The following is a 25,764-nucleotide window of genomic DNA, read 5'->3' as shown; positions in this document are numbered from 1 at the left end:
ACTGCGCATGACAAAGTACGACTATATTAAGTGTTTTGTCTCCCCTCCTTCGGTGGTTTAAAATCGTGATTGAGGAGGAGAATAATATAGTATGAAAAGAAAAGAAAAAAGCGCGTCGGTGTGTGTCGTGTCAATATGTATTTTAAAGGGATTTGACGCTCCGCAGATCGCGGCCCAAAAACCTTGAACCAAATTAAAGATCGTCGAGCGAAGCAAAGCCTTGCTCTTTCTTCTACCTGTTCACTTTCGCTTATCCCTGAAACGTAATGAATAAGTAAGAAAGAGTAAATAAAAAATGTATAGAGACGTGGAAGTGGGGTATATTTTCATTTTATTACTTTTATATTTGTTTGTTTTTGTTGCGCGCAACGTTTCCAGTTGATTGCGCCAGGTCCGGCGGCCAACGAAGGTCCTCGTCGAGCCGCCTTTTGCACCACTTTTTCCGTATAATGTGTGTTTTGTTACGAAACAGCCTTTGCCCTTTTTTATTCTACCTGATTTCGTTGCCATCGCGCTCTAAGTAGTTCGCGCGTGTCATTAAAGCCAAGAGCATTTCTTTTTCTTTTCCTTCGGTGGTGCGAGCGGCTATTTCTGGTCGGGGCGGTGGTTCGCCATCGTATCCATCTATCATAATATCTGTAATATCGATGTGGAAGAAAGACGGGGGTGGAGAGACGCGCACACAAATTTCGTTCGTCACTATCGTCGACAGCTGCCTTCGGTCGGTCATCTTCCGACTGGTCGGGGCGGTCTCGTGAAGCACGAAAAATCGACTCTCGTCCTTTTTTCATTTCTCTCGTTCATTCATTCGTCGTAGAACAGGACAAATGAAATTTGTGCGTCCGAGTTTCGGTCGCGTGTTGTTACTGGTCCTCGGACTGCGCTGCGTCGTCGCCAACCATTCCGAAATACGATCTACGGCACACGCTGCCAGTAGGACCGGCATCGCAGATCTACAACAGGATGAAGAGTCACTCGGAGATGGTGGTGGTGCTAAAGTCGAAGTCGTCCACCCCAGGGTTTTCGACGACCACGAAGAGCTACAGTTACACGAAGAGGGCGGAGAGGAACCGTCACACAAACGCATCCGTGTCGCATCATTCAGGCCAACATACGTGGATACGCCGATGATCATCGGAGCGTGGATAATAATTGCCGGCCTCACAAAAATAGGTACGTCAACTCTTTTTGTAATTTGACGCCTCTGTTGTGTTTCGTAACTATCTCCGCACGACGTCACCTGAGACGTTTCTGGATAAATTTCAGTGAACGGTAATAGCCAGGCTTCACCCTACAAGAAACTTCTTCATCATAGAATTTTCAGTCCGCGACACTTTCAATCTCCTGTAAAACCCCAAATTCACGAGCTTCATTACTATTCTCTTGTGAAGTTTGTTGTTATCAGTATCATTATTGCGGCTGCTCCACTAAATTTCTTGACCTTTGAATTACCCTCTCAATGACCAGGGACGAAATATCTTTGCCCTACGCGTATAGATGAAATACGTTGCAGCTCTCCTTGTTTTCTTTACCATTTTTCGCATCATCGCGAAGCTTCATTGTAGCCCTATGAAAAAGGAAGTTTTTCCCCATCTTTCTATACTTCTGTTCAGTGATACCCCCATATATTTCTACTATACATATATACATATGATAAAGAGAAATACATATGGTTGATCACGAAAGAGCTAATGCTCTTTTTTTCACCATCTCTAACAGGTGAACAAAAAAACCGGTTTTTGAGATTTATCGCTGATACTTAAAATACAGATCATCAAAATTTGTTGCCAACAGCCTGTACGTGAAAGGTTTCTAGTAAAAAACCCGATATAACGAAGTTTGGACGGTAAAGAAGACACGTTTTTAACTTCACTCTGATTTTCCTACAACATTTAGAAGGACATACTTGATTGTTATTTGATATTTTTTTCCCTGAATGCAAAAGTCTTGAAAAAAAGAACTAGAGTCATTCTAAAGAAGTGCTGCCGAAATATTCCATTTTTTATGCGATGTGTCACAATAATGTTACTATCGGAATGTATATTCCGCATTTTCATCTTCACATTTGGTTTCTTTTGTTGGATGTCGAAAAGCCAGCGGAAACAACAGTGTCTCTTATACTATTTCTTCGTCTCTGTTGTTTTTAGTTTCCTACGTGGGGGGGGGGGAACCAGAATTTTCCTTTTCTTTCGTGCCTCCCCGCGTCTTTTAAAGGCCTCCTCACATGGGGATTCTGAAGTCTGGCGACTGATACGAGACTCGGTATCCAAGTTTTCCAAAACGTATATTTCTATGGTGTTCTTCACACGAGGATATTAGCGTACTGGCGACAAGATATCCTACGCTACGCGACGGAGTCACTGGCGACTGGGATGAAAGTCAAAATTTGTAGCTCGACTCTATCATGTTCTCTTCTTCATGTTTTCGTCGATCTACGTTGTACGATGGGCGACCACGCATTGGATTTAACTTGTAATATTTATAAAAATGCTCCAGACGCGGAAGTCTGGAGGGGCAAGGTCATTATTGCTGGGGGGGGGGGCACGATGATGATGATGATGTCAATTCATACACAACATATACATTAGATCTGCCCACTCCCTTTTTTGACGCTGCCCCCCCCCCCGTATCTCCGCCCATGTCCCCGATGCAGGCTTTCATAATCTCCGTCGACTGGAATGCGTGTTATGTAAATGCAGTCGACGCTCGTTATAACGACCCCATGTTATAGTGATCATTCCATTACAACGACTGGTAGGATAAGTCCCAGATATTTTCATAAAACGACTGTCATACATGTTTTACGTTCGATACAACGACCCTCCCAATACAACGTTCGTTTTCGATGGGATGAAGGGGGCTCGTTGTATCGAACTGTAGAAGGCATGCACACACGTGGGAGGATATAGCGAAAATCCCATAAGTAAACTGTGAGTCGACGACTCGTAGGATACGACGACCCTGCAATATTTACATCCGCCATTCGTCACGTCAAAATTTCATTTCCATATAAAGAAGTTCAGCGCACAGCTTTCAACGTACGAATGACGTCCCCACCAGAATGCCTAATAATAAAAATAAACAAATAATTCTTCCTCTGATCCCACGGGGGTTGGAAAATGTCGCGTTTTTGGGCTGGCCGAATAGCGGGGTGGCAAAAACGCACAGCAATGTTTCCTTCCAACCGAAAACAGACGGTGACGCAACCTTCACTTGCACGTGGTTTTTCTTTTATTTTCTCACGTGTTTGGTGTCTCTCTCGGACAGGCGCGAACCCGGAAATCACTCAACACCGAAAGATTGTTTTCGATGAATGTGACATCATATACAGTCCTCCCTTCATATTAGCGGGGGTTACGTTCCGCGAATAACCTAAACCCTAAAATTTTATTCTTTAGGCATCTCATTTTCACGGTATCTGCTTTGAGCGGAAGAAGTAAAGGGGCGGAAGTCCACTGACTGATTCAAGGGGATGCTTTCTGTGGAAGGAACAACATAATAATGTCCGTTAGTCGTTTCTTCCATAAATTCCGGTTAACAAAGATTCCTTTACTGATTTTTCTACATGTGAAAAATGTATCACAGATGGGTCTATTTCATGGGAACAATTCATTGCTAATTCAAATTTACGAATCCTTTGCTACGTTGCTCATAATGAACTTTTCTCCTAGTTCTCTGGATTTGCAGATTAAATAATGACGGTTATAGCGTGCCCTACCTTTTTTATCGCACCCCCAGAAAAACAGCATTTTCTACATTAGAGTCACGTGGATCCAGGACTATATACAGTAGTAGCAGTATTTGACTGTAGACTCGTTAATGCCGTAATAACGGAAGCAACGAAGCTAACCTTTGTCAGTATTTCAAATTTTCCTTGCAAATTTGTCACTTTTAGAAGTATCTAAAGAAGTCTTGTAAAATATTTTCATAAGCACCAGAAAAACCTTCAGGAAGGATTTTTTAAACGTTTATGTAACACGAACAACTTCATTTTGTTCCGATACGAGAATTAGTATCTCAACAGTGTTTTCCGAAAAAACTGGGAAAGAAACAGCGAATATGAAATCCGCGAATACCGAGGGCCGACTATATGACGACTAGCTATTACCACTAGTGGACTTCGTTGTTTAACCCCCCCCCCCTTTAAGTGTCGAACTTTTGAAAACTCCTTCTAACAAGGAAAGGGTCTCAAGGTGGCGTCGTCAAAAAATTATGAAAAAAATGTAATTACTGTACATTGATCTCACCCAGAAACGTATAAAAAAAATTAGCGGCAGAATGCAGTTATTAAAGACGCAAAAAGTCATTAAAAAGTGTAACTGTCGGTTATACTTATCACTGCTCATGCTTTTTTTGGCGATATGTATAAAAAAACTAATTTTCGCTTATATATACCATATATGGCTCAAAGGGTGGGTTGCAATGAATTCCTTAAAGAGAAATTTTGAGTTCTTAACTTACAAATAGCATTGAAATTAACAGAAATAAATTATAATAACATATAAAGGTATTTTCTTTCGAAATTTTAATTCTTTTAAAAAAAATTTTTTTTTCGTCTGTGGGGGGGGGGGGGGGGGAGGCGTACGAGCCCCCGTGCCCACTCCGGCGTACATTTCTGATCCCATCAATATGCGTTAGGATGTAAGGGCAGTGCTGACGAAATTTTGCTGACAAGGGGGCGTCTGAGTTTTGCCGACTTTTGCTGACGGGGGGGGGGGGGGTCAAAAATGGCTACAAATTTGCTGACGTAATACTTGAACGGCCCCTTAATCATGTATTGTTTGAATGGCGTCAGAACAAAACTCTAGGATTGCGGGACTTTTTAATTCATTCTTGGCCTCTATCTCTATATATATATATATTTGTATATATGTGATCGTTCAAAATATTAATATATTTACTTTTTTTGAGTAACCCATAATAATAGAGTATCCAATTTAATATACATCAACCTTATTTGTATAAAGTTTCAATATTCATGTATAAAAATCCTGACTGGTATTCCAGAGTGCATATACAAAGAAGCAAGCACTATGAGGTCACAATATCTATATCATATACCATTACCTACAACAAAAACAATTTCAAAAAATCAATGTTTTAAAAAAATCAATATGTAAAGTATATATATATATATATATATATATATATATATATGCTTTTTGTAGGAAAATACAGGGTGATTATAAAAAAACTATCCCGACATATGGGCCCCTAACTATCATACTATTCACAGAAACTGAATGAAATTTTGGCATAAGGTATTTTGATGTATGCGCTCAAGAATGATATGGAAAACAACAGTGTCACTCTAACAGTTACGGTTATAGTGAGAAAATTTCGAAAATATCAAATGGCAACACCAAGTTTTTTGTATTGGAATGTGATCTCCATTGTGAAAAACCCTAAATAGCGTTCGAATGGCAACTGTAGCATGAAAATCACCGGCGGTAGATAGGCTTAAAGTGAGGACAATCAATAAGGACAGAGAAGCAGCATAAAATAAAGCATTTTATTGTGTTTCACAAATTTTCCACATGACCTTGTGGAGGACTAATCAGGCTGGGATCTCAGCCGAAGAAACGGTGTGACGAATGAAATGACCATTAATGCTCTGGTGCACGGCAAAGTCCTTTTTCCTTGCCTAGCTCCGGGGATTTTCGTGCTACAGGTGCCATTCCAACGCTATTTAGTGTTTTTCAGTATGGAGATCGCATTCCAATACAAAAAACTTGGTGTTGCCATTTGATATTTTCGAAATTTTCTCACTGTAACCGTAACTGTTAGAGTGACACTGTTGTTTTCCATATCATTCTTGAGCGCATACCTCAAAATACCTTATGCCAAAATTTCATTCAGTTTCTGTGAATGGTATGATAGTTAGGGGCCCATGTCAGGATAGTTTTTTTATAATCACCCTGTATATCTGTAATGTAACACATCAGACTATAGTATAGCATTTGAAAGCAATATACTGTATTTGGTGTGACTTGCCTGCAGCAATTGTAGTAAAATATACCTTTGTATGTTGCCCGGAAATTTTCTATGTAATTTATTAATACGACTTATGGAAGGTTATTTATATCCCTTTGGGGGTCGAAAAGTGTTCGTTTATAATTTTTTTTGTGTGTTTGTTCAATGAAAAAAAAATACCGCTGGATTTTTTTATAGTTTTGTGAATATTTGAATGGGTAGAATCAGAGGTAATTTTTCGAAACTTTTTTAAAACGTCACCTCCCTTTCCTTGTTAATGACAATTGTAATGTCTTTGCATTACAAAACAAAACTATTGACAAAATTTCTTCATAGCTTTAGCCAGTTTCGGCTCGACGATAGGTTTGTCAGGACATATTATTTTATATGTATAGATTGCATTTAACGTTTCCTAATTTCATGACGAGTGAAATTCTTTAAGATAAAGGTAAAAAATCCAACGCGGGCGATCGCGTACAGTGTAATGAGTGGCAAAAACTACAAGTGCCTATAAAGAGCTAATACTGTAGATTCATTTAAACCTTTCTGACCCGAATTATTTTGAGACAATTGAAAAAAAAAAATTCCTATCAATTTATCTCGTCTTCAGATCTAATAAAACACGAATATCAAAAACAGTTTTCCGATAATACATCACATTGTTGAAATTCTGAAAAGATTTCGAATATCATTGAGCATTTTGGAGGCAAATTTAAATTTTAAAATACGATTTATTTTTTATTGGACAGAACAGAACACGTAACAGAGTACATAAGAAAGAAATAATAAGACAAAAATGCACAAAAAATAAACAAAAAAAAAATGAACGTATACATACATCTTCAAAGGACTTGTCCTTCCACACAGAAGGTCTATAATAATTTTAAATAAAAAATTTCTATTTTTGGTAACGCATCCTATATATATAACATTCTATTTACATGTACAGAATATATTTACATATTAAATATACATATATATTTACGCATGTATGCATAGACAATAAATTTTATGGCACAAAAAAAATGTCATTAAAAATTTCAAATTACTACAATTATATACAGTTCATAGTATGATCTTCCCACTTTGGTAATTAATTGATAAATATACAAATTAGTGTAAAATATACATATTTTGAAAATATTCATATTCTTGAGATTATGCATGCGCATTGTTAAATGACAAAAAAATAATTTTTATTACAAATATTTTTATTGTATTAGTGTTTCGAAAACGATGCTCTTTGCGTAACTAAAAATATTGCAACTTTTGGAGCAGTGTAAACTAAAACTTTTTTTTGAATAACGTTTTATTTGTTTTTGGCATTTGCTATTCAAGTCTGGTTGATGATCTATTTTTATTCTTTATCAACCATTCTTCATTTGTTTTGCTCTATTGCAAATTTTATTATTCTGTACAAACATGGCGATATCAGGTGGGTATCCCTGATATGGCCATGCCAATAGTTAACATTAAAACCATAAGACAAATTAATAGTTTTGTCTTATGGTTAATGCGTGGCACTCAGTTCTGTTTAGGTTAGATGGATTATTTTTTATTAGGAATCTGATTTTATTGTATACTAGCTATAATACCCGGCGCTGCCCGGGATTTCTTCAATGAGGCTGTTTGGATCAAGTGATATCTCCCTCTTTCTTTGAGGGACATGCAAACCGTGTCTAAGTTGACCAATATAGCGACTTCCTGCGAGACTTCATGAAATAAACAAATCTAGATTTAGAACATAGATTCTTCATAGATCTAGATTTAAAACATAGAAACAAATCCCCCCCCTTTTAAAGGGGCGCTAGGTATTTCGATCCCCCTCCCGAACTTCAAGTTATCAATTTCTGCCTGTTTCTGCTTACAATGCTTTGCTAAAGCTATGGAATTTCTTCGATGTACTTTACGGACCAATGATTGATTTTAAAACAACCTAAACTGTATGTGAATTTATGCAGTTGAATATCAAAAGACAATACGGAGACATTAATTTTCATGCTTGAGAAGATATAAATAAAAAGTTGAAATCAATGTTATTGCATTGATATCCAACTCAAAAGTAGATCCGGATAATTACTTCGTATTTAATCTCCTGGGCTTCGTATATCTCTAATCGAACTCAATATTTCAAAAATCGAGAATTCTATACAATTTTTAAAATTATTGATGTGACAGGAAACCCCACCAAATTTCAGCATTTCTACAGTAAAAGCGGCAATTTTAACACTGATTTCTATGAAGATCACCCTTATCTTGACCCTCAAAGCGATGCTGATGATGATTATGACGTCTATTCAAAAACCCTCATTACTGAGAGTATTGAAAATGTGGCAAACCATTATAAAGGCATAAACTATTATACATATGCATATACTAACAGAATTAAAGGTGTGACAAACCCCATTGTAAAGGCATATATACATGTCTGAAACGCATTGTTGGAAACCACGGCAACCAAAGTAAACGTTCCGAAAGTAATTGTTGAGGCCCCAATACCATTGTTGCCCGACAGTTTTTTGCCCATTTCGGGCATTTGCCCAGCTCTGAAGAACTTTTAAAGTAGCCTACGGCTCAATCCCGGTCCTGTTTGGTATTTATGCAAAATCTGGCGACGATCGGTCTAAAACTGTAGATTTGTATAAAGAGCATACATACATACATACATACTTTCACATTTATATATAAGACTAGCTGATACCCGGCGACGTTGCCCGCCCCGTAAAAAAATTCATATATGTATAGCTTATTAATTATTTGTTAATCAAAATATTTCTGCATTAAGTAAGAAAAAATTACTTTCATTTTTAAATATTTTAATTAAAAACTTCAGGCAATTGCTTGTGGATACACAATATTTTTTGTTTTCCCATCTGGTGTGTAGATGCACAAACTTTTAGGATTACCAACACGCGAACAGGCGACGTAAAGCTGTCCGTGTGAAAAACAGGGCTCAAGTAGGTTGATACCTGCCATTACTAACAACTGGCCTTGCGCTTTGTTGATTGTCATGATAAAAGCTAAATGAATCGGGAACTAATCGCTTGAAAGTGAATGGCATTTCGTCAGTGATAATTGGGATACATGGAATAAAGATGTCTTCTCCTCCAGCACATTCAGTTAGAATCGTTGCTTCAGTGATGTAATTGTGCAATTTCTTCACGCAGAGTCTATTGCAGAGTATCGGTGTCGACAAATTTCTTAAAAGCATTACAGGTGCTCCGACTTTGAGGGTCAAGTTGTGTGGTGGCACACCCGCAATATCCACAGATACAGCACTGTCTGCGCTGTGTCTGTGACAGTGTCAACCGATTTGTAAGATGTGGAGTCTCCCGGAATAATTTTTAGGATTTTTAAGTTGATTTTGTTCCGGCTAGCTGAAATACCCGGCGCTCTTCCCGGGTTTTCTTCAATTACTGGGAGGATTGGAAAAGTTACAAACAGTTATAAAGGAGTAAACTGTTATAATAACAGAATTAAAGGTGTAACAAACCATTGTAAAGGCATATATTCACGTCTGAAACGCATTGTTGGAAACCACGGTAACCAAAGTAAACGTTCCGAAAGTGATTGTTTAGGCCCCAAAACCATTGTTGCCCGACAGTTTTTTGCCCATTTCGGGCATTTGCCCAGCTCTGACGAAGTTTTAAAGTAGCCTACGGTTCAATCCCGGACCTGTTTGGTATATATGCAAAATCTGGCGACGGAGCATACATACATACATACATACATACATACATACATACATACATACTTTCACATTTATATATAAGATATCAGTGTTTCTCAACCTTACTAAAAACAAGGACCAGTAAAATGCCTGAAACAATTTGACGGGCCCCTTCTATATTTTATATTTCTTTCTCTCCTATATTTTTTTAACTTGCCCCATTTTCTTCAACGATACTTCCATTTGAATTTATAATAATAACTAAAGTCGTAAGACACACACAGCGTTTTCATAATATAAATTATGTTATGATAATTTTATGACAAAAATTATAAACATTCCTCCCCCATATTTGACAGGTTTAACGTTTTTTCTGCAATTTTTCGGTAATTTTGATTACTGATCGGTGATTGTGCCTACTTTTGGCAATGCTTTTCGATGACAATTAGCGATGTCCCGTATTTTACAGATTATTATTTAAAATCCCAGCCTACCGTATTTTTCTCAATGAAATATGGTCATCTGATCATCCGAATATTTTTTTCGTGAAATACATTTTTGTTTACTGCGATTTGCAGCAGCCCTTTAGCAATTTTAGCAGTAACTAGCAAATTGCATTTAAAACAATAAATCCCAACTTTTAGATATCCGAGGATAAATTCGAGGATATATGGTGAAGCAAAGTTTGAAGGTATTATTTTATTTGAACCCATATGGATACTTATTGTCAAATGGATGAATAATTTCATCAGGACCACCTTTGCCATCGTCATACACCACCTCTGGTCTACGGACCATAGGTTGAGAAACGCTGGTATGTATCTAATTTATTTACGTTAGTATAGTATATGCACCTCCCCAAGTACAGATTCCATGTTACAATTGAGTATATCTATGCATAAAATATATTTCTAAAAGAAATCTTCATCTATTGCATTTTTTAGTCTGTATTAATACTGCCATGAAAGTGCGAATCATTTTAGTCATTTTTTCAGAATGTAAATTTCATTTGAGGGCATCCTGTGTTATTCTTCTTATTATAGTCTTCTTGGCAGTTACAGTGTGATATGATTTGACTAAGGGGGAATGGTTATGAATTTTTATATGTATGTTATATCAAAATCATTTGTATTCTTTGTTTTTAAGCGAATACATTTAGTTTTCTAAATATTTAGTTTCAATTTGTTTCAACCTACCCAACTATTTATTATGAAAAGATCTCTTTTACCTTTTTTAATAAACTTGCTACTATTTCCGTTTCTTCTACATAGAGAACTGTATCGTCGGCAAAAGATATTAAGTTTCCATTTATTTTAAGTTTGCATAATTCGTTTATGTGAATGAGGAATTACAGATCCTAGAACTGCTCCTTGTTGTATACCTATTTTTATTTCCAAAAATGTATTAATTTTTTCATTTATTTCAACGGCTTGATGTCTTTTATAATAATGTGTTTCGAATCATTTCAATATATTGCCACGTATGCCAGCTGAGTAAAGTTTCTTAGTTAGAATATTTAGGTCAACGTAATCAAAAGCTCTTTTTAAATCTAAGAATATGGTTATATTGAATATTTGTTTAGGTTTTATCCGTTATTTAACCGATTGCATAAATCTATTGCAACCATTTCTGCATTTTTTCTTATTTTAGAATCCGTATTGATTGGATGCTAAAAAAATTTTGTGATTTAAAAAATTGTGAGCAGTTGTTCTTTATACATTTTTCTATAATCTTTGAAAAAAACAGATAGAATAGAAATCGGTCTGTGATTTATTAAATCAGTTTTATCTCCTTTTTCATAAATAAGGTGTACCAGGGAATATTTGAGTTCAGGGTAAAAAAAAATCTATTCGATATTGATCAATTTATGAGATTTTTTGCTACATCTAAATGATAGGTTGAAAAAATTTTGATCATTTTAGTGGTAATTTTATCATATACACTTGATTTATTTTCTTTTATTTCTTTGATTACTTCCGTCATTATTTCATCACTGGTTTTAAAATAAATAGAACATGGAATTAATTGAGTTATTATTATTTGCTTGTGTTGTACAATAATAGTCATTTCATTTTCTTCTGTATCTTCCAAATTTTTGTTTGTGAAATCCACATTGAATCTTTCAGCCATTTCTGAAGCACATTGAAAAATTCTGACAATACGTTATTCTTTACACACTTTTGTTTAAAACGGTTACATTAATGCATTTTCAATTCTCGGTCATAGTTCTTATATTCTGTTGCAAAGGAGATTATATTTGGATAACTTCTGCATAATTTTTCTTTGTTGTTTTTATTCTATCTAATTTCCTTGGTAATCCATTTTTTCTTGGTTTTTTTAAACTGTTTTAGACCATATAGCTTCGAGTTCAACGTTATCACATCCATGAACAGTTTATACATATTTTGAATATTACTCTTTGCTGAGAGACAGTTTTTAAGTTCAAATTCGAAATGAATATTTCAAATCTTTCATAGTTTATTACCGTTATCAGTTTGTTTGTTCTGTTGCGATTTTTATGTTCTTTTTCCAAAAAGTTGATGGAACGTTGAGTTTTATAAACTGTGAATTCTTGTATAGTTGATTGTTTGGTTCTATAAAAAGCATGGTCTCTTAATGCATATTGTTCCGGATAATTTGCAAAAGATTTCGAGATTGCAGAACAAGAAGCGGTTCGACGGACAAACACAGATTTATTTACAGAACAGCAATTTACACGTATTTACAAGTTAGTCAGAGAGCGAACTACTTTCTCGCGAAGTTCAATCACAACTGATTTTTCATAGAGTGTCTCTCTGCTGTCGTCCTAATATCGCTTTTTGTAGGCTCAGAGAAATTTCTAGAGTTCTCGTAGTTCCTAGAAAGTGGCAGCTCTATACGGGGAGGAGGAAATCCTCTCCAATCGCACCAGGCCAATACTTTCTAAAGCAGTAGGTGTTGACCAGGCCAGTTTCCTTTCCCTCAGCGCAAGTCCAAGTCGAAACAAGTAGCAACTGTCGTCACAGAAATAAAAAATATATGTGCTATCTATCGTTCTCATGTCGTAACAATATTTTAATTCCACTTCCTCCCTAGTTATGTTTTCATGTAATGGATGAAATCCATTTAACACATTATATCGAGATATTTTGATGTTTCAATGTCTTCAGCATATCATAATATTACATAATATCATAATATTACGAATACTATTACTTTTCGAATTTAACACGTATAACTCCAATTCATCATTAAATTGTGATATGGTATAAAAATTTATCTATATATTTGTAAAATTTCTAATTCATTATCAGGGAGAAAAATGCAAAGTTCTTCTGCTGTTTGAAAATTGTAGTGTCTTTATATTGATCTAACTGATCTGCTTATATGTGTAATAATCCCTCTAGATCTATTATAGGTTCTACAGTTTACGTAACAGTAATATAGTCATTTATATTATCTGAAATATAATAATTGAATAATTCATCTGTTTTTCTATCCATATTTCATTCAGACAAATGAAGCCCATTGATACGTTCAAAGACTTTAAAAAAACTTTGAAGTTTATTAAATTAAAATTTTCTCTTAAGCTTGTTAAGTATTAAAAATGTTAGGTGTTTTATTTGTATTAGTGGGTCTTTTGAAAAAATTTGGAACTTCTCCAATTTCCCCCAATGATTGTTGGTTTTGTGTAATTAATTAATCGATATCAATTTCCATTTATGTTCGTATCTAGTTTATGTAGTTGCTGATGATCTTTCATTCTCAATATTCTTGAATTTTCATCTTTTTCAGAGGAAAAATTTCCTTCTTTTTAACCGCTCAAATTTATAATAATCTGTATTTTTAAATTGTCTGATCATGAAAAAATAGCGTCTTGTTTTCTATTGGTAGATGCTCGTTGACGTAAATTCTATTGTCTTTGAAATTAGAATTGATTTTGTCTTCTGTTAAACTGTTTTGTCCTCTATCTTGCTGGATCCAGATGGTTTTTGATCTCACTCTGAAATCTCACAATATTCGACTTGGGTTTTTGATTGTTTTGTGTTGGAACTCGGTGTGCGCTTTTAATTACAGTTTCCTGTGCATACAAATCTACAATTTTAGATCTATCGTCGCCAAATTTTGCATAAATACCAAATGGGATCCGACTTAAACGGTAGGCTACTTGAAAAGTTTGTCAGAGATGGGCAAATAACCGAAATGGGCAGAAAAACTGGCGGGCAACAATTGTTTCTCGGCCTCAACAACTACTTTCAGAATGTTTACTTTGGTTACCGTGGTTCCCTAGCAATGCTATTCAGACATGCATATGCCTTAACAATGATTTGTCACTTCTTTAATGTGCTGCCAGTATTATGTATAATAATTCTTTCCTATATAGTGGTTTGTCACTTTTTCAATCTTGAAGAAAACTCGGTAACTGAAAAATAATTGAAGAAAATCCGTGCATCACTGGGTATTATAGCTAGTGAGAAATAAAAATAAATATTGGTATTAAAACAAATACACAATAAATACCTGCTAACGAATAATAATCGCTAATAATACCTTAAAACGATTTAAACGATATTCGACTGTATATACAGTATGCATAGCCAACGGGGAACCGTTGATCCTAGAGGTACACTTCCAATTAGAAAAAAGTTTCCAAATAACGTGTAGTGCTCAGATAAGTCATTCATGCTTCAAGGGGATGTTTAGTTATTAAAATAAAGAAAATTAACTTTTTATACAGTCGCCCCGTTTGATCAAAAACCCGATTAGAAAGTTGTTGTCCTGTCTCTCCTGATGCCAAGAAATCCGTGCCTCTAAGTGCAATATTCACTGAGATATTCAAATTCGAAAAACGGAGGAAAGGTGGGGGAAAAACATCTCTAAATGCGGATAAACCGTTTTATCCGCAATTCATTTTAACCGTTTCTTATTTATTAAAATTAAAATTTTGTTTTACTACTTTTTCTAATTGTAAGTATACCTCTAGGATCAACGGTTTGCCAGTAAAATGCCGCCCTCCCGTTTGCTATGCATCCTGTGTATCGGGGGTAATGACTAACTCTCTCTCTCTCTGTCATTGCATAGGTTTCCATGTGACGCCAAAGATCTCGCTGATATGCCCAGAGAGTTGTCTACTGATCGTAGTGGGAGTTCTAATCGGGTTGTTGCTGTTCTACGCCGGACTGAGCAACGTGGGACCCCTTACTCCGAACATCTTCTTCCTGTACATGTTACCCCCGATCGTGCTGGACGCCGGCTATTTCATGCCGAACCGACCTTTCTTCGACAACCTCGTCACCATACTGCTTTTCGCCGTTGTTGGAACCGTGTTCAACGCTCTGTCGGTGGGTATATCGCTCTGGGCAGTCGGGCTCACGGGCCTCTACGGCGTCGACATGCCTCTACTCGACACTCTGCTGTTCGGCTCCATCGCTTGCGCCGTCGATCCGATAGCCGTGCTCGCCGTCTTCGAGGAGATACACGTCAACGAAGTCCTGTACATACTGGTGTTCGGAGAATCTCTGCTGAACGACGCGGTAACCGTGGTAAGTATGAACAGTATCTCGATTTCGCGAGCAGAACAAAATGAATAATTAGAACATCCTCTTACCTCTCTCCAACTCTTCGTTTTTCTTTTCACTGCCAGGTGCTGTACCACATGTTCGAGAACTACGCCGAGATGGGACCCGAGAACATCATAGCGGTCGACTACCTGACAGGAGCCGCGTCTTTCTTCGTGGTCGCCTTTGGCGGCACAGTGATGGGCATATTCTGGGGCCTGTTGGCAGCGTTCGTTTCACGATTCACTCACCACGTAAGGGTCATCGAACCTCTCTTCGTTTTCGTCATGTCCTATTTGTCGTATATGAGTGCGGAGCTTTTCCACTTTTCCGGAATTCTGTCGTACGTAACCTTTGGATATTAACAATTTCACTTATCTATTTTCCTCTCCCATATTGTCGTCGTTATACAGTAAAAGTCCGTTGTATAAAAAAACGGATTTTCAGGGCCGACAACAGCAGACGACCGGCAGATCCAAAAAATTCGGGGTCGACTAGTTGGCTCTGCGCAGGGCAGAAGCGGTGAGGTTGTTTATTTTTTTACCGTGCCTTCCTCTCATTCCGTTTTTCTGAATCAACTGTTTTACCGTGTTCATTCAAATATTTTTTTTTCTCTTTGCATTCTCTTTCAAATATTGCAAAATATGTAATTTAATTGTATACTCAAATTTGTATCGTAATTGACTGGGAACAAATAAATTATGTTATGTTTTCTCTCTCCCTCCTTTCCTGCGTGAACATGGAAGCTGTAAAGTGGGTAATTGCCACTCATGGATTGTGATGGCAAGTAGTAATCTCGATTGTAAATATTATTTATTTATTCCCAACGCGAGATCGTCTTCGCCGAGTTTGTGTCAAAGTCTCATTATATAAGTATGGGCTTGATGAATACAGGTCTTCTGGATCCATTTCTCAAAAATTTTAGTTTTTCAATATTTCCTTCACGAACGCACTCGTTTGCACGGAGAGCGGTGATGAACCGAATAGCATGTAAGAGTCACACTCAGTGGGCGCCCCTTGTCGTCTGACTCAGTGATTGTTGTCGTCGCTCGCGTAGTTTGGCGCGTATTGTCGCTTCCAGCGGACGACCGACCTTACGGTTTTTCCACCTGTGGGCTACACTGATTTTGCCACCCCCTCTCCCGTTCTAGTCGAATTTTCTGGACCTCGTTCCTCAAATTTGTCATGATGAGGTGTTGCCCGCTTAGCTCCCAACCCTGTTTTCCAGACACTCACGTGGTTGGCCCATTTTCTTGATCGCTGTTCAGATCAACCACTGACTTGGTCCCTTGCTCTCTTGATCATTCTTTCGATCATTCACATGCTTGCACTTTGTTTTGATCACTCGCATGCTTGCAGATTCTCTAGGTCACTCTTCTGTTCTTTCACTGATCAGGTATCTTGCTCTCTAGGCCACTCACACGCTTGCAAATTCTCTAGGTCACTTTTCTGGTCATTCACCGACATGATTTCTCGTTATGCAGATCACAATTTTGATCACTCACATGCATGCAAACTCTGTAGCACATATTTAGGTCACTCACTGACGTAGCACCTCGCTCTCTACGCAGAGGCATCCTTTGGGAAGTATGAATTTAGCCGCCTTTTTTCCATTCAACTAATTGACTAATCAATCTTTAAATTTACCGCCCTGGGTCCGCTAAGCTTCCTGGTAAATACGCTTCTGGCATCGCGTCGGTCAAACATGGATTCTCTTTCGGTACAATGGCCAACGGATTTGTGTGTGTGTGTTACCTGTGGAACAACAAAGCGACGGACAAGCGAAGCTCAGCGACGAGACCTCGCCGTAGAAAGGAATTTTGGCATGGTTATCCTCCAACACAGGCTTCTTACAAGTATTATGAAGCAAATTATACAAGACCTGCACGAGATGGCTGTCGTCGCTTCCAGAACCATCCTGTTCGTTACAGATACGATAACAGACGACAGAAATATAGGTCTGGGTATAATGCTCCAATCCGATATGCGCAACACAACTATAATCGTTGGCAGGAATGATGGAATCGACGATCCTAACAACAAAACTATCGTATGGCTGCTCATTGGAGCAGCAGTAATAGCTTGGCAATAAGCGACAGAATGTTTCATGAAGGACTGAGACGACACACACAAAAAGATAGGAGAGCTATAACGTCCATGCCAATCTTGCATTACTGTGTCTTGGTAAACATGGCTCACGGCACGGCGTATCATATTGCACACAGACCTGGGAGCCAAGACTGCACTAGCTACCCCATTAACCAGGATCTGCAAACAGTTCAACTGATCCAGAACAAGCGCAGATAGAAATAGAAGTATGTCAAGTGCAGAGCAAAGGAGACTTTATCGCGTCCTCCAGCTAAATATGGACTGCATGAAGCATTTGATCAAGTATGCGCGAATCATGAAATAGATCTCCTGATGATTCAAGAACCTTGGTGCCGGCCGTAAGCGTGTGGTATGGGGTATGCCACCAACTTGGCCTTTGTGGCAATTGGTCCCATCACATTCAATGCGACCCGCAACATTTCATATTGGTGATAAACTAGTAGCGATACAGCTCAGCTTGGAGGACCAAGAGCTTATCTTGATTAGTGCATACTCCTCCCCGTATGAAGAAATTGAGGGAGTGCTGGAGGAGCTGGAAGACATCTGTCGGCGATCAGTGGACACTGACAAGATTTTCTGCACAGACGTAAATTGTCACTCCACACACTGGGGCTACAAAAAGACTGATTCAAGAGGACGTGCATTGCGAGAGTTCTTTGACGGCCATAATTTATTTCTGTGCAATACAAACAGAAATCCACCTATCCACGTACGAATAGAACGAAGCGAGAGGTTGACCAGACCTGATATTTACTACCTCCGGCGAGTTGTTTGAGAATATCACCTGGACCATCTTGGATGAGGAATGTAGTAGTTCTCATAAATATATTTACATGGAGCTTTGCCAAATGAGAGATGGTTTGGGCCAGCGATATCTGCGAACTACAACACGGCACTTAAAAAAATTCGCAGCGGTGACAGCACAGACTTTCGCTGCACTTCAGCGGCAAATACAAATACAAGTGGCCAGCACCGAGGACGCTATTAACAAAGAAGTGGACTCGTTTATGCCTGCAATATTGGTGAGGAAATATTAGGCTACGCACCACCTAAACGCAAAAAATTGCCAACATGGTGAACAAATTGAACTGACTGTTAAAAAGAAAAGAGTTCGTGCCTCGCAACGCAAGTTTGTCAAAGCCCCAGCTGAAAACAAAGATGTAGCTCAGTCTATCTATAAGAAGGCAAGGGATCTATATTTTCGTGAAGTAAGAAGAACGGAAAATGCTGGATGAACCTGATTCTGCGCTAATGAGACAAAACCATACGGAAATGCATATAGGTCGATTTTTAAAGCCAGGAGAATCCCACCACAGATGTTGGTGAACAACGATGAAGGTCATAGCATGACTATATTAGAGACCGCAGAAGCCCAACTGGCAATGATCTATCCTGACCCATCGAACATCATTCCATTAATGCCGCGACCGCTAGTTTCATTTGGAAATGGTGAACCAGTCACCGCACTGGAAGTACTACTTATTGTCAATAAGCTGAACAACGAACGAGCACCAGCCCTAGACAACAGTACCAGTTTGGTTAAGCGGCATATTGATGTCAGTGGAACTTTTCAATAAATTGTTAGGCATGGCGATCTTCCCTCGGCACTTCAAGATCGGGAAACTAAGAATTCTCCTGGGTTTTGGATTTGTCAGCCCCATCCTTCTGGGAGCCATGGTCGAAAATGTTTTATACGAGTAGTGTTCGGCTTCAGCTTGATGCATGGAACTGATTATTGAAAAAAAGGCTGGAGTTTTCGATCCCTTCTGCGTGATAAAAATATATTTTTTTTGTATTAAAATAAAATGTGCTGTAAGTGCTCGAGCAGCCGGGCCGTCTTAAGAGCATCAAGGGCTTTCCCGGGGCAAGTGATTTTTCTGAGGCCCTACCACGTAAATTCTGGAAAATTTCAACCAGATCTTATTTTTGTCAATCTAATGCGACAATGCCTTAAGACGACACTGTCGAACAGCCGGTGTTTACGTAACAAAAACACTGCGATGACGACGTTATCGAGAGCACTGTCGTGGCGCTTTTAGTGAAATTTCTAGAAGGCCAAAATAGCGCTAAAGACGCCAAACTTGAAAGCGCCGTAACTATGCGCTATTCTCGATGGGCAGTTGCTTTACCTAAAAGGAAATAATAGAATCGCCCGACGTGACGTAGGCGATGTTCTTCTCGTGATCGGTGGACTATATTATCCCCATAACAACTTCATGGCTGGTGCAGTAAACGAGTGGACTTAGTATCTTCTTATTCTCTTATCGATCTGGGAAACACCACTCTACTTAATATTAAAGAGCATTGATTCTCAATCTTTTTGAAGTCGGGGGAACACTAAACTCGGGACATCTTTATGCGCGGAACACTCACTTTAGAACATAAGCTTTAAACACATCGTGGAGATAGAACCGTAGGTTCCTTCTCCAGAATGCTTTAAAGCAAGCTAGGCCCTATGGTGTCAGTTCTACCCTCTCGGACGCCAGCAAATGAATCTTTTCTCTGACAGTTATCTTCATTGGTTTGAAAACGTATCACGGACAACTTAAGTGATCTGGAAATTTACCGCGGGTCACTCAAATGATCTGGAAATGTGCCGTGGCCCACTTCAATGATCGCGAACTGCACCACGGATAATTTTAGTGATCGGGAAATTTGTCGCTTAATTTTAACAAAATTAGATTTGAAGTCGCGGGCCACATTTGGCCCACTTGCTATGGGTTAAGCATGCGTGAATCAAGGCGCATCAAGTTTACAATACCACATATAACTTAAAAAATAAATTGCCACGCGTTTGCTGATCATAAATCCGGTGATTTTTCTTTTGCAACAATTTTTAATTTTGTATTAGATTTTTTTTTCCCACTTGAAGTGGCTTCACGGAACATCAGTGTTCCGCGGACCACGGATTGAGCGCACTGGAATCGATGGAAATGCAGGGTTGGACAAAGAGTGGGAATTTGCCGAACTTCTGGGCACTTATGCGTATGTCTCGAATAAAAATGAGTTTTTGGTTACTGTTTGTTTACATTTGGCTTTTCTAGATTGACTTTTTGCGGCATGACGATGAAAAACTATGTGGAGGAGAACATCTCTTACAAGAGCCACGTCACAGTCAAGTACGCTATGAAGATGTTATCCAGTTGTTCCGAGACGATCATCTTCCTCTTCCTGGGGGTGTCGACAGTCAACGACAGCCACGAGTGGAACACGTGGTTCGTGCTCATGACTCTGCTGTTTTGTACCATCTACAGGGCTTTAGGTAAGCAAAACGTGTTCATAGAATTCTATTCGAGACGTTCGTACACAAACTCAGTTGGCGAGTTGGCGCACAATCTAATTATCTTTTTTTTTTCCTTTCTTGAGAAGTGGGGGTTTGATGTTCGACGGGGGGGGGGGGGGGGGGGTGAAACTTGTCTCGAGAATTATCGAATCTTGGCTTTTTCATTGAGCGATGAAACGCAGTCATAACTTTACGCCGGGGATTTAGATCACAAGGGGTATAAAACACATAGACTTAGCATTATTATTATAACCCCTTGTGCTTTGGACATCTCATACGTCATAGTTAGAAAAACTGGTGGCAGATGGCAGCATTAATCATAACAAGCATTCCAGAACATTATAAATAAATAATAATAAAATCTAAAATAAATTTTCAGATTTTAAGTAACTGCGTGTCATTTGAAACTTTTTTATAATTCAAAGTATGTTTGTAAAGTCAAGGTTACAGAGATATCCGCTGTGCAGACAATTTGGGACAGCCTGTGTGCGCGCTATGCGTTGTCTTCACAGATTCCACATTAAAAATCAGTTGCCACAAAATATTTCATCACGAGCCAAACAACGCGCAGTAGACGAACGTCAAACTTGGGAGGACCCGACGACGATGGATTCAACAAAGGAGCTTGCTTGCGTTGCGTCTCTTTAATTTCGTATAGCCAAGGCTGAGGTCAGAACAGGGTTGTGCGTGGGGATTGGGGAAAGAAGAAAAGAAAAAAAAGGAAGGGGAAGCAAAAGCACGGCGAACAAAAGTTAAAGCGAGTAATAAGCCTATGTAGACGTGCCTTTACGGTATTTTACATACATTAGTGTGTGTTTTTCAGGTGTGCTGGCTCTGACCGGATTAGCGAACCGATTTCGTCTTCACCGTATCAACAAAGTAGAGCAGTTTATTATGGCTTACGGTGGTTTGAGAGGGGCCGTAGCTTTCGCCCTGGTGCTCATCGTATCCGAAAAGATCATTCCTACGAAAAACATCATGGTCACGACCATCATCGCTCTAGTCTTTTTCACCGTGTTCCTGCAGGTGAAGAAATTTATCTTCTTTTTTTTGCCTATTTTTATAATTGACTAGCTGATACCCGGCGACGTTGCCCGCCCCGTAAAAAATGTATATATGTATAGCTTATTAATTATTTCTTAATCAAAAAACATTTATGCATCAAGTAAGAAAAAATTACTTTTTTTTTTTAATATTTTAATTAAAAACTTCAGGAATCGCTTGTGGATACACAATATTTTTTATTTTTCCATGTGGTGTGTAGATGTACAAATTTTTGGGATTACCAACACGCGAACAGGTGACGAAAAGGTGTCCGTGTGAAAATCAGGGCTCAAGTAGGTTGATACCTGCCACTACTAACAACTGGCCTTGCGCTTTGTTGATTGTCATGGCAAAAGCTAAACAAATCGGGAACTGTAATCGCTTGAAAGTGAATGGCATTTCTTCGGTGATAATTGGGATACGTGGAATAAAGATGTCTTCTCCTTTGGCACATCCAATTAGAATCGCCAAGAGTTACTGGGAAGGGGGGGGGGGGCATGATTACTACTTTAAGAAAAATGCCGCAACTAAACTTGACATTCATTCGGGAAATAAAGCACAAACGGACCTTCTAAAACCTGTAAATTCCTCAATGTTCTTTCTATATTCAACTTCGTAACTGATACCACTGATAAGTAAAGACATTATCACACTAATTGAGGACTTGTTGATTCATTGCTAGTCACCGATTAGGGAGAAGAAAACTTTTGCGTCTTGAACTTGCATTTGATCTTTTTAGGGTTCCGCAGAATCAAACGCTGCGGATCCCTAAAATGTTTTGGGAAACCTCGTAAAAATACGGAAATTCTTGTTACAGATGCTGTTCTTTATTTTGCATTTTGACGAAAAAGTGGTACATATTTTAAAAAGTTCGGACCAATTTGAATGACCAAACAACAGCGAAAACAGTAATTGCAGTAGTTTTTTCTCCCGACCTCGAGTAGATTTTCGAGTGTAAGTAGATGTAAATATGTAAGCAGTTACTTTCAGCTAAGTATGTGGCCACAGAACATCACTTTGCCCAAGGTACTTATCATGGGTCACCCATAATGTTGAGACGGCCATGAATAACCCCCCCCCCCCCACAAGAAGAAAGCTCATTGAACAGGGCAGGCAAGAACAGGACCGCAACTGGGGGGTGGGGGCTGCTCAGAATAGTTTGATATTTTCCCATATAAGAAAATCACTTCAAAGCATAAATAGGAACACAAATCAATATCCCCAGCTCGCCGTGACGTTCCTGACAAAGGTTGCCGATGCCCCTAGGAGCCGCGATGTATCCATAAAGGGTTCCGCGAAAGCTTTTACGTTATGAAACCCCTGGGGCTTAAACTACGCCCACCACAACGCGAATTGTTGAATGCGTTTTTTTCTTCTTCTTAGTAGAAGGTCGGTCGCGAGAACTTGAAAAAGCACTATCATTCTTGGATATGGTCTATTGTGCTTCGCGGGCAACAGATTAGAGATGGCTGTTCTGAATATTTATCATGCCACGAGAAGGTTGTATCATTGTTGCGAGGATCTATTTGATCAGCAGAATTGGTCACGAGAAGTCAATTTCTGGGTCTGCGAATTGGGGGGGGGGGGGGGATGGACGGGCAAAAGAGGGAGGGAACGTAAAAAAAAATTCAGTCATAAAATAAATGACCAAACTCTCATCAATCTCGGGTAGCGTAGCTGTGCACTCGTTCTCTGTAATAACTCTAGAGACGGATTTACGGTTTTGCCGCCCTTCTCCCATTCTAGTCTAATTTACTTGACTTGACCGCTCACTCATTCCTTTTCTGTCCTGGCCGCTTAGCCCCGCCCCCGGCAATACTCCTCTATCTCCAAGTCTGCTTGAACAATTTCTTGGTCACTCCCATGCTTGAACAATTTCTTGGTCACTCCCATGCTTTAACACTTTCTTGGTCATTTTTTGGTTACTCTTCAGGTTTCTCCGATGCTCACACTCACACTTGTTCACTCTTTTGGTTGCTCACTAATCTGGTCATTTTCCAAGTCACTCTTTCGCTTGTTCACATGCTTGCTCACTGTTTTGGCCATTCACTTGCACACGCTCTAGGTCATTCTTTTGCTCGTTCACTGACTTGGTTCCTAGGCCACTAAAATGCTTATCCACTCTATATAGGTCATTTCTATGCTTACACACTCTCCAGGTCACACTTCTGGTCCCTCACTGGTCTGGTCTCTAACTCTACGGGTCACTGTTTTGGTCACTCACATTCTTGCGCACTCTTTCGGTCGCTCATCATCCTGGTCCCTCGATTTCTGGTCACTAACATGCTTTAACACTGTTTTGGTCACTAACATGCTTTAACACTGTTTTGGTCACTAACATACTTTAACACTTTCTTGGTCTTTCTTTAGGTCACTCCCTCTCTAGGCAGATTCTACGAATTTTTTTGATCACTCATTCCTAAAATTTGTGGCCCCTCCAAATGAAGACCCACCCCCTCATTGATTGGGGTGTCGGATCTGAAAGATTCGTCTTCAGAGAAGGATTGTGAGGAAGACACTCAATTGAAAACTTTTTTGCTCCGAGGATGGTTGGGTGTCGTCCTCTTCATTTTAGCCCCGTTTACATGAGAAATGGAAAAAGTGCATTTTAAACGGGCTTCAAGGATTTTCACCATAACCCGTTTACATGGGCCGGCACTGAAACCCAACGCCGTTGTTTCAACCCCATTTTTCAGACATCGTCAGAGGTCACGTGGGTCGGACGGTTCAATTCTCCCACAAAGGATTATAGGAAAAGAGGTTCCACTCCTCAAGGGTCCCCAATAAAAAAGGGACAATTCCTGTTCCCCATTTCTTTCCCTACGAGGGAAAAAATCATCAAGCGGGTGCTAGAACTACTAGTCCTATCGCAATATTGCACATGTAAACGGGGCTGACCAAGTGAGTGAATGAGTGTGTGAGTAACCGTGTGAGTAACCATATAAGTGAGTGAGTCACCGTGTGAGCGGGCAAGTGAGTGTCCATATGTGAGAATATGAGTGACTATGAGTGAATAACCATATAAACGATCAAGTGAGTGACTGTATGAGTGAGCGAGCGAGCGACCGTGACCAAGTGAATGTGCGAGTGACTGTATATGTGTGCAAGCAATCGTATTAGTTACCAAGTAAGTCATCGTATGACATCGTAAAACAGTGTCGTGATTTCACTATATTAAAAAGTTATGCAGTTTCACACTGTATTAAAATGTATAACTCACTCGCAGCCCACTCAGTATATTTAAGGGGGTGAAATGTCGAAGTCGGACTGAAATGTCCTACTCACTCACTTGGTCACTCACACGGTCAGGGCAGGCGAAATTTCCGTAAACCGTTCTCTTGTGGCAGCGTCGTTTCTGTCGACCCCATCCATCAATGAGCCAGGGCAGATGCGTACAGTATAAACACAAGCAACGATAACAATTTTGTAATTGCACGCAGTAATGGAAAGATTTCTGATATACCACGCATCATTTGAATTTTTTCTTCCTAAAAGGGCATGACCATCGGGCCGTTGGTGCGCATCTTGAACGTCAAGACCAGCAACAAGCTCAAACTTTCGATGAATGAGAGGATCATGACTAAGGTATGTACGAGTATTTTGTGTGTAGGTGGTGAAACTGCGGTTTGGGCGTTCTCTGCCCATTCACTCGTGAAATATCGATTAACGCGGTCAGGGCCATCTTATTACGTATCGGGACGGGGGGGGGGAGGCGAAACTAGAATTTCACTCACCCACAAATAACCAGAATGTTCTCGCTGAATGAGTTTGACACCGATAGTTTCTTGATAGCTTTTTTTGATCGATGGAATTCGATTCAGCAGCGGTTCACGCGTCTAACACATGTGGTACATACATTCGGTACGATTAAATACCCGGCCTACTAGCTATAATACCCGGCGTTGCCCGGGTTTTCTTCATTGAGACTTTTTGGATCACGTGATATCTCCCTCTTTCTTTGAGGGAGATACAAACCATGTCTAAGGTAACTAATATGAGAACTTCCTGCGCGACTCATGAAAGAAACAAATCTAGATTAAAAGAAACGTAGAAATGAATGAATTAAAAGCCAATACGGAGACATTAATTTTTCATAATTGAGAGGATATAAATAAGAAATTGAAATCAATGTTATTGCATGAATATCC

At 39.1% G+C, this 25,764-nt stretch overlaps 1 protein-coding gene across 1 annotated transcript in view; it reads left to right on the top strand.

The window, feature by feature from the left end:
• Positions 1-522: 522 nt before the first annotated feature.
• LOC149069376 (Na(+)/H(+) exchanger protein 2-like) overlaps positions 523-25,764 on the top strand; it is a 48,134-nt gene continuing 22,892 nt past the window's right edge. Inside the window, exons 1-6 of the mRNA XM_089249222.1 lie at positions 523-1,173; positions 14,705-15,165; positions 15,267-15,523; positions 20,334-20,551; positions 21,396-21,598; positions 25,112-25,201. Coding sequence (XP_089105348.1) covers positions 828-1,173; positions 14,705-15,165; positions 15,267-15,523; positions 20,334-20,551; positions 21,396-21,598; positions 25,112-25,201 — 1,575 coding nt within the window. The 5' untranslated portion in view covers positions 523-827. The remainder of the gene's footprint in view (positions 1,174-14,704; positions 15,166-15,266; positions 15,524-20,333; positions 20,552-21,395; positions 21,599-25,111; positions 25,202-25,764) is intronic.

This window comes from Pholcus phalangioides, unplaced genomic scaffold (genome assembly GCF_987345545.1).
Source record: "Pholcus phalangioides strain wild (caught in Gottingen) unplaced genomic scaffold, Ppha-v1.0 ptg000022l_1, whole genome shotgun sequence".
Classification (NCBI taxonomy): Eukaryota; Metazoa; Arthropoda; class Arachnida; order Araneae; family Pholcidae; genus Pholcus; species Pholcus phalangioides.
This window is presented reverse-complemented; position numbering and strand designations above follow the sequence as displayed.